Source organism: Otolemur garnettii, unplaced genomic scaffold (assembly GCF_000181295.1).
Source record: "Otolemur garnettii isolate 467f Iridium unplaced genomic scaffold, OtoGar3 scaffold00011, whole genome shotgun sequence".
Lineage (NCBI taxonomy): Eukaryota > Metazoa > Chordata > Mammalia > Primates > Galagidae > Otolemur > Otolemur garnettii.
The window spans coordinates 35552228-35564620 of NW_003852406.1; the positions used below are offsets into that span (position 1 = coordinate 35552228).

At 49.2% G+C, this 12393-nt stretch overlaps 1 protein-coding gene across 4 annotated transcripts in view; it reads left to right on the forward strand.

Moving 5' to 3' along the window:
• The first annotated feature begins 1524 nt into the window (after positions 1 to 1524).
• The window catches only part of AP3B2 (adaptor related protein complex 3 beta 2 subunit), a 46291-nt gene continuing 35422 nt past the window's right edge, over positions 1525 to 12393 (forward strand). For 3 of the 4 annotated variants that reach the window (XM_003784604.2, XM_003784603.2, XM_003784605.2), the window contains exon 1: positions 1525 to 1844. In XM_003784604.2, coding sequence (XP_003784652.1) covers positions 1732 to 1844 — 113 coding nt within the window. In that variant the 5' untranslated portion in view covers positions 1525 to 1731. Of the gene's footprint in view, positions 1845 to 5378; positions 5627 to 12393 lie in introns of those variants that run through there. The other variant, XM_023510057.1, reaches the window with a different exon arrangement.

The window sequence follows — 12393 nt, forward strand, 5'->3', positions numbered from 1 at the left end:
GCTCGGGGCTACCCGGAAAGTAAGGGCTAGCCCGCCTTCCACAAGCTTGTACTTCTAATCTGCTTCTGGCCTGGTTCCTTCCTGCACTAACTGAGACCAGGGCCGCAGGAGCCCAACAGGTCGCGACAGAAGTCCACCCTGACCCCGGAGCAGACTGACTAGCAGCCTAACCATAGCAAGCTCCTACAAAATCCAGGCCCTCCCTCCCACGCAGGCCATGTTCCTTGAAACCCAAGATTGGCTGTACTCTGTCAGACCCAAAACCGTCAGAACCAAGTAGACTTGGCTACTGTTGAGGTTCCATCCCTGTGAACACCCTTTGTGCCCACCCCAAGAAGGCCCTAGGCTATTTACTTCAGCCTACCAAACTCTAACCACCAGTAGGCCTGCACCCTCTGACTCTTCTGAGTCAAGCCCCATTCTCATTCCCCTAATAGAATCTTTCTACCCAGCCAAGCTCCACCTTTCTAGGCCCTGTCCATTTCCAGCTAGGCCACCAATTCTAGCCTGAATCTCTGGGTCCTAGTAGTCAGATCAAGACTGAGCCCCCAGGGAAGCGGGATGGGTGTGCTCCCACTTAATGGACCCAGTGTTAGGGTGTATGGCACACCTCTTGGGGGTGGTACATAATGATAAGAGGGATTCTACCTAACATGCAAACATTTTAACCTAATTCTTTGCACCCTCAAATTAACCTGAAACAAACAAACAAAAAAGACTGAGGCCTTGTGAACTAGACTTCACAGGCCCAGCCAAGAGACACCAGCTACCCAACATGAAACCCCAACTTGGGTCCAGCTAGATCCCACCTCTTTCCCTAGCCCCTTTCACTACTTTCCCTCTGATCCAGGCCACCCTTCCCTGGGGTGCCCTGTGCCTTGGGAGCTGAACTGGAAGGCTCATATGACCCAGGAGTCCTGGTGGTCGCAGCAGACCTTTTGTCTTCTTTCCTAGGTGTTGGTGGACGTGGAGGGGACATTGGATAGGACTGTAGGGCCTTCCTGGATAGATGAGGGCGGTTAACAAAGATTCATTTCCAACGTTTAATCCTTGTTCACAGTTCTCTCTATTCTGTCCCCCATCTCTCCAAGCCAAGGACTCCTCAGCTCTCCTGGACCAGCTCTTCTTAAATTCCACCACCTCCAGGAAGCCGCTAAGCTTCCCACTGGTAAACTGGATTTTGCAAGAAAGGTTGTGTAGGAAAGGGAGCGTCCTTAGATCTTGAGACTGGTCTTCGGGTGCAGTGACCCCTTCCTACCCTGAGACCCTCTCCTGCGGACACAGCGGCCTCTGCGAGGGTGACCCCATGCTGTGTCGGGGTGAGCGGCGCCCCTGTAGGTCGTTTGGCCGAGACAGGCGTTCTGCGTCCGGTCGTCAGTACAGCAGACGAGGTGCGTCAAGTCCTTTTAGAGGCCAGGGACCGTCCTCACGAAAGGGGGGGCGGCATCTTCGCGGGCTCGGGGCGGGGCCAGCCCCGCTGCACCTCCCCGGCCGCCCCCCGCGGACACGCCCCCGCCGGGGGGAGCCTTTAAGGGCCCGAGCGCGCGGCCCTGATTGATTGAGCCGTGCGCAGCCGCCGCCGCCTCAGCTGTAGCCGCGCCAGCTGCTGAGCCCGGGCTGCGCCGCCGACCCCGATTCTGACCTCGTCGGTTCGGCCGCACTCCCTGCCACTGCCCCAGTCGGCCTCGGCCGCGCACCTTCCTTCTCGCGGAGCCCTCTCCCCGGCCGCCCATGTCGGCCGCCCCCGCCTACAGCGAAGACAAGGGCGGCTCCGCCGGCCCCGGGGAGCCTGAGTACGGCCACGACCCCGCGAGCGGCGGCATCTTCTCCTCTGACTACAAGCGGTGAGGGAGCCGGCGGGAGACCCGCGGGAGGGCCGGGCCGAGCCAGGCCGAGCCGGGCGGAGAAGCGCAGGCACCATGGACAGCGCCAGCCCCGCCCGGGCCGCGCCGACCGGAAGCCCGCCCCGCGCCCCCAGCAGGGGCCCCAAGCTGGCGTCCTGCACCGAGGACCGCCCTGGGGGGGGGGTGTGTGGAGGCTGGTTGGGGAGGGGTGGGTGGGCGATCCAGCCAGCTCGGTTTCGGGAGGACACGCTCTCTCGCCTCTCGCTCCCTTCCCCGCCCCAGGTGTTTCTCCAGTTTGCAGCGCTGGACTACTGAGTCCCAGCCCTTTTTCGCGCCAAGCGGGTTGGCGCCCCAAGAAACATGGGGGAGGGGATCTGAGTCAGCGAACTTGATTTTGAGCCCGGAGCCTCTCTGGGAAGATAGGCCCTGGATGTGGACGCAGAACACCAGACCTCGATCCTGCTATAAATTGATTTCCCCTGGTTCTGTTCCCCATCGCTCCACTGGCCTTCACACTCCTGCTCCCCACATCGCCCTTGTAGTTCTACCCTACCTTAACTTGCCTCTGCCTTTGACTCGTTTGTGTTCGTTCCTTTGTTTATTCGTATGTTCTGCAACGAACATTTATTAAAGGCTGACCGTGTCCTGTTCCGTGCTGTGAACAGGAGCTGGTGCTTGTCCTTTTCAGGGAGAAGCACAGTTAAAGCAGTTAGGGACCATTCAGTGCGGTGAGGGCAATAGGAAGTGGGAGAGAACCTGGTCCCTGGGCCAGGGAGAAGGAAGAGTGAGGAATGTTCCAGGCGGAGGAAAGGGCTTTAGGACGGTTGAGAGCCAGGCCACAGGTTTTGTAGTGGGGCTAGAATCACTGTGCAAGCCACTGAGTGCCAGAAATGAGGGTGGGGAGGACTGCTCAAGGCTTCTAAACAGGTGACATCATCGGATTTGCATTTTTAAAGGACCACAGGCTGGATTGTGGAGAAGAGATTGGAGGTGAGCTAGATTGAACAAGAGACAAGTGAAGGGGTGTTGAAATTAACAGCAGAGCATCCTGGTAGTGAGATTAGGGGAGGAGCAGAGGTTTGAGGCTTGCTGAGGAGGTGGAAGCCACAGATGTGATGATCAATTGGATCCAGAGGGTGGGGGCATGAAGGAGAGGCTGGGAGATATGAGAATGATACTCAGGTTTTTAGTTCCTGCAGCCAGATGAATGTGGTGTGATTAGAAGTAAATGTATCACAAGGAAACTTGTGGAAAATAATGTTCAGCCCAGCTTTGGACTTGCTGAGATTGTAAACTCTGAGGGACATTCAAGCCTAGTGGGTAGCCTGGATATTAAGATTTAGATTCCAGGAGAAAGATCAACTTTCATAGCTGACCACCTCCTCAAGTTGACCTAACTTTCAGAGCCCAGATATGCAGAATTTGTGGATCAGTACAGCAGGCCTTGTTCCTTATGTATGTATGACACCTCTGTATGTTGACCAGTGTGTCAAAATCCCTCTGTGGTGTACCTACAGATGTTCTGCTGTATAAGCTGCAGAAGAAAGTGATGATAACCCAAGGACAGGGTATAAGTGAATTTCAACAGGGCACAAGTCAAAACCCTGAAGATCAACATTAGGGGTGACCAGAGAGCAGGGGGGAAGTATTTTAACAATACCTGAGAGGGAGTGAACCAAAAGGCAAGGATAAAGCAAAATGTGATTTCAAGAAGGAGAGAGTGGTCAGTAAGTATCGATCCTCATTAATGTTAAACAAGGAAAGAAATTCATGACCCATCAGGTGACAAGGAGGTCAGCTCCTTCCCATTCACTCTCTACCTCCTTCCTTGGGAGACCAGTTCTGGCAAAGTGACCAGTTCAGGGCTAAATTATGTTTTCCCTTGAACATTTATCATGGATGATTTTAAACATATAGAAAACTTGAATGAATAATACAATGAATACATGTATGTTACCCACCTAGATTCTAGATTCAACCATCATTTACATCTTACCATCTTTATCTAACTATCCATAAATATTTATGGAGGAAGCATGTAAATTGTACAGATCTGATCCTTCATCCCTAAATTCTATTTTTCTAAAATTTTCTCTATACATACACACACATGTGTTTATTTGGTTTCCACTTTTTGCCTTCACAAAATTAAAAAGGCTTAAAATTTAATAACAAAACAATGTTTAAGATAAGGACTAGAAACAAAAACCTCATAAAGAACAAACAAAGATAAATACATTCAGAAAAGAATCAGATGATTGTTGCAATGAAATATTGAGCAATAATAATAATGCAAAAAAGTAACATTCACATTGTCAGATGAAAGTATGTCTATCATAGAATGCTTTGATTCTGTGGTTCAGTACGGAGTCATCAGTTAACTTCTTTTTTTCCCCCAAAGTCTCAAAAAATAGACAACTAATATTTATAAATAAAAATAGAAGATAATTTCAAAAAACAGATCATGCCAAATCTTATAAGCACTAAATTCTAGATCAGCACCTAAAGGCAGATTGAAGTGAATAAAGGAGCAAATAGGGGTAAATAGATAAAACACAGTGATAAAATGGGACTTTTGCTTTCAAGAAATCTGACTATATGGGAGAAGAGAGAGAAAGAAATGCTGAAGGACATCATCAGTTCAAGGTTTATTTTATTTGTTGTCATTTTGTTTGTTATTAGGATGAGACCTGGTTCTGTAAAGGAAGTTTAACTGCTGATGGGAAGGAGCCAGTAGTGGGAGAGAGGCTGAAGGAATACGGGAGGCACAGCCCCTGGGTGCTGGGAGGGGAGGCTGACAGGCTGGGTGGGAGGACTACCCCGGGTGCAGAGGGAGGAGGCAGGAGAGCAGAATATAGATGCAGAGGGGTGTGAATCTGGGGCAGGGAGCTGAGGGGTTTCATCAAAGCCATCTGCTGAGAGAAGCAGGTGAAGCTGTAAGAGCAAGGGCAAGGCTGGGGGTGGGGACCTGAGGGTCAGAGGGGTTTGAAATACAGGTAATAAAGACCACACTGGCAGGGCAGGCGTGTTGGAGGGTAGTGGGACACAAGGGCCAAGGGTGTGAGTGAGAGCAGTTGGAGGATGGACCTGCAGGCCTAGGTGGACCCAGGAGTCCTTCAATGGGGAGGAAGAAGAGATAAGAGAAGGACAAGATCAAGAATTGGCTTTGGAAATGCAGGTAAGGATCAAGAGGCTTGTAGTCAAAGTGAGAAGGGGCTTATAAGCTTTCTGGGGAGGCTGAGATCTGGTTGTGGCTACAGGATTGCCGGTAAAGAGAGCATCCTTCACCTCTCTGCCAGCTCCACTGACTGCCTAGTCCCCTGCCTAGAGATTGGGGTAGGCTTAGTCCAGAGTCCCCACTCTTTTTTGTCCCTCCCAAGGCCTTGTCTCTGAGCAGTGAAGAGGAAACCAGAGCCTCCTTTCCTGCCAGTGTCTGGTTACTGAGTTTCTGGGGCAGGCCGTCTGGTGACAGTAACAAGCAACCCCAGCGCTCTGGCCAGCTCAGTCCCATCCTGGAGCAGGACCTAATGCCTGATGCAGCGACTCCTGCAGCTCCCGGGGGCCATGGTGAGGCCAGGGGCCAGAGGGGCCTGCAAGGCTGATCAGGAGGCTGCCAGCCCTGTGTTGGCCCCCGAAGGTGGCCCCGCACCCTGGTACCAGGCCTTACAGCCTGAGGAGCTTCAGCGACTACAAGCCCCAGAGGAAAACACAAGCTCAGAAGTATCCCTGGAAGGACCTTGCCCAGAAGCTGGCCAGGGCCAGAGCCAGAGCCAGCCACTACGGTACAGAGGGACCTGGAGAGAGCCCCCAGCCAAGAAGGGCAGCTATATTCTAAGCCCAGGCCCTTCTAAGCGCCACCTCCTCAGGTGGGGGATGGGCTGGCATTTAGGTTCCAGGCTGAGGGGGAAGGGTGGTCAGGGGCACTGTGGGCTGAGAGTGTGAGTCAGGGAGATGAGGTGCTTAACTCCCTGGAGGCTCAGAGGGGAGGAGGATAGTAAAATACTTACGGCTGAGGTCCCACCTTGACCTTTTTCTCCCAATAGGCACAGACTAGAGTGGGCTCTGAGTTTGGGGACAGGATAAAGCATAGGCAGAGTTTGGCTAGCCACTGGTGTGGGGAGGGAGGGAGGGAGGTGTGTATCAGGAGAGGTGAGTATGACTGGTCTAGATAATGTGTTTGACCGCCTGGCTGGCTCCAGCCACCCCCAGGAGAGTCCTTCTGGCCAGGCTGGGCCAGAGGTCAGGTCAGAGCAGGTGCCCTATAAAGAGATCTGACCATGGGAATGAGTGTCTCAGGGCCACAGCGTGTGGCTGTATCTGTCCCTTCCTCTGCCTCTTGGGAACACAGCTGCTGTTGCAAGGACAAGGGATCAGGGTGGGCCAAATCCAGGAACATGCTGCTGTCTGTGTGGGTGGACATCTGACAGTCAGACCTGCCGTGCTGTCTCCTCTACACCCAGTGATATCTACTCTGCTCAGTTCTGTTCTTCAGGGGTCCCAAATGAACACATGGGGGGGTGCCCTGGTATGTGCATTTATCAGGGCTGTGGCATTCCTGGGTGTGGTGAGGACTCCCAGGTGTGAGGGAGTCAGCCTTAGGGAACACCCAGAGGTAAGGAGACTGGGCAAGCTCAGACCACCTCCCACTGAGGCCCAGGGAAGAGTCACCCCAGGTGACCCCTCAGAAGGAGGTCAGGGTCCCCAAAGCTAGATGTATTTGATCTTGGAAGCTTAAATTTATCATCAAAAATACCAAATAGGAGTCACTTAGCCATTTTGGTGAATGAGACTAGCATGGCCAAGTTTTGTCAAAGTTGTGTGTGTTTTAGGTGTGAGTGTGGCATGTGTGTCTGTGGGGCATGTGTGGGGAGTGTGGGATATGTAGGGTGTGAGCTAGTGTGCATAGTTCTTATGGCAATATATATCTGCAGGATTTGCAGGTGTGCAGGTGAGTTGCGGGGAGATGTCTGTATGTGGTGAGTTTGTGTTTCTCTGGGAGTTGTGGGGGGGTGTCTGCAGGGTTTTTCTGCAGGCATGTGTGGGTATATGTTTGGATTATATGTGTGTGTGAGCTGGGTGTGGTACAGGCATGTCTGTGGAGGATACGGCAGTGTCTGTGGTACATGCAGTGGCACTGGGATGTATGTGTCTGGGTTGTGAATATAGAGGGTCCTGGCAGTGCAGTGGTAATTTGTATATTGGGGGAAACTGTCATTCTTGGCAGATCCTTGGTGCTACCCAGGCCCAGCCAAACGGTCTGTACCTCTGTCCATGTCCCAGCTGTCCTGAGCTCAACCTCCTGCCTTCTAAGGAACTGATAGCCTGGTCTGTGCTTGGGAGGGTGACAAGGCTGTTGTTTTCTGGCCTTGGCTTGACTGTGGGAGAGAAGGTGTCCTCTGGTTGGGGAGCATCACTCCAGGTAGGGGAGTTTTAGATTAACATGACAGAGCTGGATGACTTCTGCCCTCACCAGACAACTAGCAAGAGTCTCTGTGTTCTGGAAGGTGTCATCTTTCTACTTTGTTTCCCATCAAAATCTCTTTAGGAAAGACAGTTTCTAAACTTCTTGGGACTTCTTGGTGTCTCTTCTGTCTTTCTTCATTTTATCTGTCAGGTACCCACGACTCCTGCAGCCCTGTGTCTAGGGTGTATGCTATGACGGGTCTCCTCCTCTTCTCCTAGTCAGTCACATGCTCATTGCTGGGTATCAACAACTGTCACATTTGCTTCTTCGTGGCTTTTACCATGCTCTTCTTTCTTCTAACATTGCTACCCCCAATTTCTGATTTTCTATTGTTTTTAAATATTTCACATCTGTGACTAACTTTGCACACAATGCTTTTCATTTTTTTGTTTTTTTTTAACAGTCTCACTTTGTCACCCTTGGTAGAGTGCTGTGGCATCACAGCTCACAGCAATCTCTAACTGTAGGGCTTAAGTGATTCTCTTGCCTTAGCCTCCCAAGCAGCTGGGACTACAGGCCCCCACCACAACGTCTGGCTATTTTTTTGTTGTAGTTGTCATTATTGTTTAGCAGGCCCGGGCTGGGTTCAAACCCTCCAGCCTTGGTGTATATGGCCGGCGCCCTAACCACTGACTACGGGTGCTGATCCTGCACACAATGATTGGTGGTACTTCTCAAGGCTGATGCTTAACACCTGGTTCAAAGCTGTGGCCTGTCAGTGAGTCATCTGAGAGTGGAGGGCCCCACACACAGCTGCCTACCATATTTTGGAACTGTGTTGGCAAAATGAGAGGGCATCACTTGTCACACCACTCTGTCAGCTGTATGTAGACATACTTTTTCTCTATTCATAATATGACTACTTCTTAACTCCTAGCTCCATGTCCTCTGAGTATGATCAGGCAGGCCATTCACTACATGTGGGCACCTGGCCAAGGAATACCAGACCAGGCTCTACTCACTGAATGCTCATAGCTCTGTCTACTGGGAGGGACAACCAGATGGCTGGTGGGCTTGAAGAGCCCTGACAATGAATGCTGGGCATGGACCATATGAATTCATATCAGTTCTTTACCCATTTTGAATATTAAACTTTTATTTACCATTCCCAAATATTTTCCCCTTTGTTGCTGTTATGGGCTGAATCATGTCCCTCCAAAATTACCTTGTTGATATCCTAATGCTCAGTGCTTCAGAATGCCACCTAATTTGGAGATTAGGGTCTATAACGATGTGATTAAGTTAAAATGAAGTCATTACTCTGAGTCCTAATCCGATATGACTGATTTCCCTCCCAGTGGAGGAAATTTGGCCACAGGTACTCGCCAAGGGGAAACTACACAAAGGCATGGGGAGAAGATAGCTGTAGGATAGAGATTAAAATAGAACAGTGTATTTCTCCTTCTCTCATACACACCATTCATTTCTAGTCACCAACATGTGTGGGGATTTCTCGCCTCCAGCAACATGTTCTCCAGCAGACACCAACTAGGCATCCTCTAATTTAAGTCAGTCTACCTGGAGATGGTGTCAGATCACACAGGTTAAGGACTCATAAGCACCCCAAGACTGCTCCCACTTCAGATGTCAATTGCAAGCAGTAGCCTATACTTCAACTGTCTATAAATTGGGTTCCCACAACCCCTACTCAGAGTCAACTCTGAGTGGCTTACAAAACTCAGGGAAACTTCCTCATCCCCTAAGCAACCTGAGGTGATCTGTGAAAATGGTTCGCTATTCACATGACCCAGAAAATCCCCCAAACCCCCATGCAAGTCAAGAGACTCAAATCTTCGTGTTCACTTTAAGAACCCACATGAAGGCTCAGCGCCTGTGGCTCAAGCGGCTAAGGCACCAGCCACATACACCTGAGCTGGCAGGTTCGAATCGAGCCTGGACCCGCCAAACAACAATGATGGCTGTAACCAAAAAATAGCCAGGTGTTGTGGCGGGCGCCTGTAGTCCTAGCTACTTGGGAGGCAGAGGCAAGAGAATTGCTTGAGCCCAGGAGTTGGAGGTTGCTGTGAGCTGTAATGCCAAGGCACTCCACCCAAGGTGACAGCTTAAGGCTCTGTCTCAAAAAAAAAAGAACCCACGTAAATCCACCCAGTCCATCAGGGGTATGCATATATGAAAAGCCACTAAGTATCTGAAGGATGTCACTTTAAAGAAACAATGTGTACCATTCCGACATTGCAATGGTAGACTTGGTAGGTGTGATGTGCGCCCAAGCCAAACAGTGGGGCTGGACACAGGGTCAGTGGCCCAAAAAGAGTGCTGAATTTTTGCTACATATGCTTAAAAATGCAGAGAGCAATGCTGAACTTACGGGTTTAGATGTAGATTCTCTGGTCATTGAGCATATCCAAGTGAACAAAACACCCAAGATGCATCACCGAACTTACAGAGCTCATGGTCACACTAACATGAGCTCCCCCTGTCACATCGAGATGATCTTTACTGAAAAGGAACAAATTGTTCCCAAACCAGAATAGGAGGTAGCACAGAAGAAAAAAATATCCCGGAAGAAACAAAAACTTATGACATGGGAATAGATGCAACATAAAATAAATGCAAATAACAGTAAAAGGGAAAAAATCTAAGGGAAACTTTACTTATGTTTGCTTAGTAAAGAGGGATAATACAGAGGCTACAGGAGAGCAGCCAGATGTAAGCAATGCATAGGACGAGGCCTGTGGGCAGAGTGCAAAGCTGCTATGCTCTCTATGGGTGCTCCACGCCTAGCATCCTCCACGTGTTCAGCATCTGGAAGCTCTTCTAGGTTTTTATGAGGGCTTCATTTCATAGGCGTGGTTGATGACTTCGTGGCTGTTGTTGATCAACTGAACCTTCAGCTTCAGTCCCCCATCCCTGGAGGTCAGATGGTAGGGCTAAAAATTCCAATATCTCCTCCCCTCCCCTCCTCTCCTCTCCTCTCTTTTCTTTTAAAACAGAGTCTCGGCTCGGCGCCTGTGGCTCAAGTGGCTAAGGCGCCAGTCACATACACCTAAGGTGGCAGGTTCAAATCCAGCCTGGGCCCGCCAAACAACAATGACAGCTGCAACCAAAAAAATAGCCGGGTGTTGTGGTGGGCGCCTGTGGTCCCACCTACTTGGGAGGCAGAGGCAGGAGACTCGTTTGAGCCCAGGAGTTGGAGATTGCTGTGAGTGATGCCATGGCACTCTACCCAGGGGAACAGCTTGAGGTTCCATCTCAAAAAAACAAACAAAAACCAAACAATAAAATAAGAGAAACCAGAATCTCACTGTGTCACCCTGGGTAGAGTACTGTGGTGTCACCCTCTCTTACAGCAACCTCAAACTACTGGGCTCAGGTGATCCTCCTGCCTTGGCCTCTCTAGTAGCTGGGACTACAGGCACCTGTCACAACACCAGGAAAATTTTTCTATTTTAGTAGAGACAGGGTCTCACTCTTGCTCAGGCTGGTCTCCAACTTCTTAGTTCAAGTGATCCTTCTGCATTGGTCTCCCAGAATGTTGGGATTATAGGTGTGAGCCACTGTACCTGGCCCCAACCCTCTAATAACAAAAGATGCTCTGGGCTTGGGTATGATGGCTCATACATGTAATCTCAGCACTTTGGGAGGCTGAGGCAGGAGGATCACTTGAGGCCAGGAGTTTGATATCAGCCTGGACAACATAATGGGAGCCCTTTCATGTCTGTGAAAAATAAAAAATTAGCCAAATGTGGTAGCATATGCTTATAGCCCTAGCTACGTGGGAGGCTAAGCCCAGAAGTTTCAGCTTATAGTGAGCTATGATCACACCATTGCACTCCAATCTGGTCCCAGTCTCTTAAAAAAAAAAGTGCTCCTGTCACCCCTGAAATTCCAAGGGATTTAAGAGCTCTTTAGGAGTATTAGTTAATACTTTTAACTATTAAGGAAATGTGGGATTTATGTTGATGTGAAATAATATGCACAGATTATATATATATATATATATAGTTTTTTTTTTTTTTGAGAGTCTTAAGCTGTTGCCCTGGGTAGAGAACCGTGGCATCACCGCTCATAACAACTTCATACTCTTGGGCTTAAGCGATTCTCTTGCCTCAACCTCTCAAGGAGCTAGAACTACAGGTGCCTGCCACAACACCCGGCTATTTTTTGGTTGTAGTTGTCATTGTTTGGCAGGCCCAGGCTAGATTCAAACCCACCTGCTCTGGTGTATGTGGCTGGAGTTCTAGCTGCTGAACTACCAGTGCCATGCTGAGATGTTTTTTATCAGGAGTAAGGATCAAAGGCTAAATATTGGAACAAAAGCTTCTCCTACCCCCCCCCATCTCCAAGGGCTTTAGGGATTTAGGAGTTCAAATAGATATTTTTTTCACAAAATCACAAGGGCCATCTACAAGCTAAGGAGAAAAGCCTTGGAAGAAATCACCTGTGCCCACGCTTTGATCTCAGACTTCCAACCTTATGCCACCATCTCTGGCACTGTGTTACGATAGTTCTAGAAAACTAATACGGTTGCCTTATTTTCTCCTTCAATTTAGTTTTTATATGCCTACATTAAAAAAAAAAAGCTAGCCATCTTGTAACTAATAATTTTATAACTCTAAAATAAAAAATTTCTGTTCTTTCTTCTGCATTTAAAAATAATTTTAACTGGGTGGCGCCTGTGGCTCAGTGAGTAGGGCACCGGCCCCATATACTGAGGGTGGCAGGTTCAAACCCATCCTGGCCAAACTGCAACAAAAAAATAGCCAGGCGTCATGCCGGGTGCCTGTAGTCACAGCTACTCAGGAGGCTGAGGCAAGAGAATCACCTAAGCCCAGGAGCTGGAGGTTGCTGTGAGCTGTGACTCCATGGCACTCTACCAAGGGTGACAAAGTGAGACTGTCTCTAAAAAATAATAATAATAATAATAATGATAATTTTAACTCTTAAGCAAATGCAGGATTTATGTTGATGTGAAATATATGCAACAGATTATATTTTTTGCTGTAGAGCAGTTGTCCCAACAGTATTTATTTAGAGGAAGGCAAAGGTTCTTTCAGTAGAACATTTGGTGAGTTGTCTGTTCCTAATGTGTCAACTTAGATCTCTTTTTTTTTTTTTTTTTTT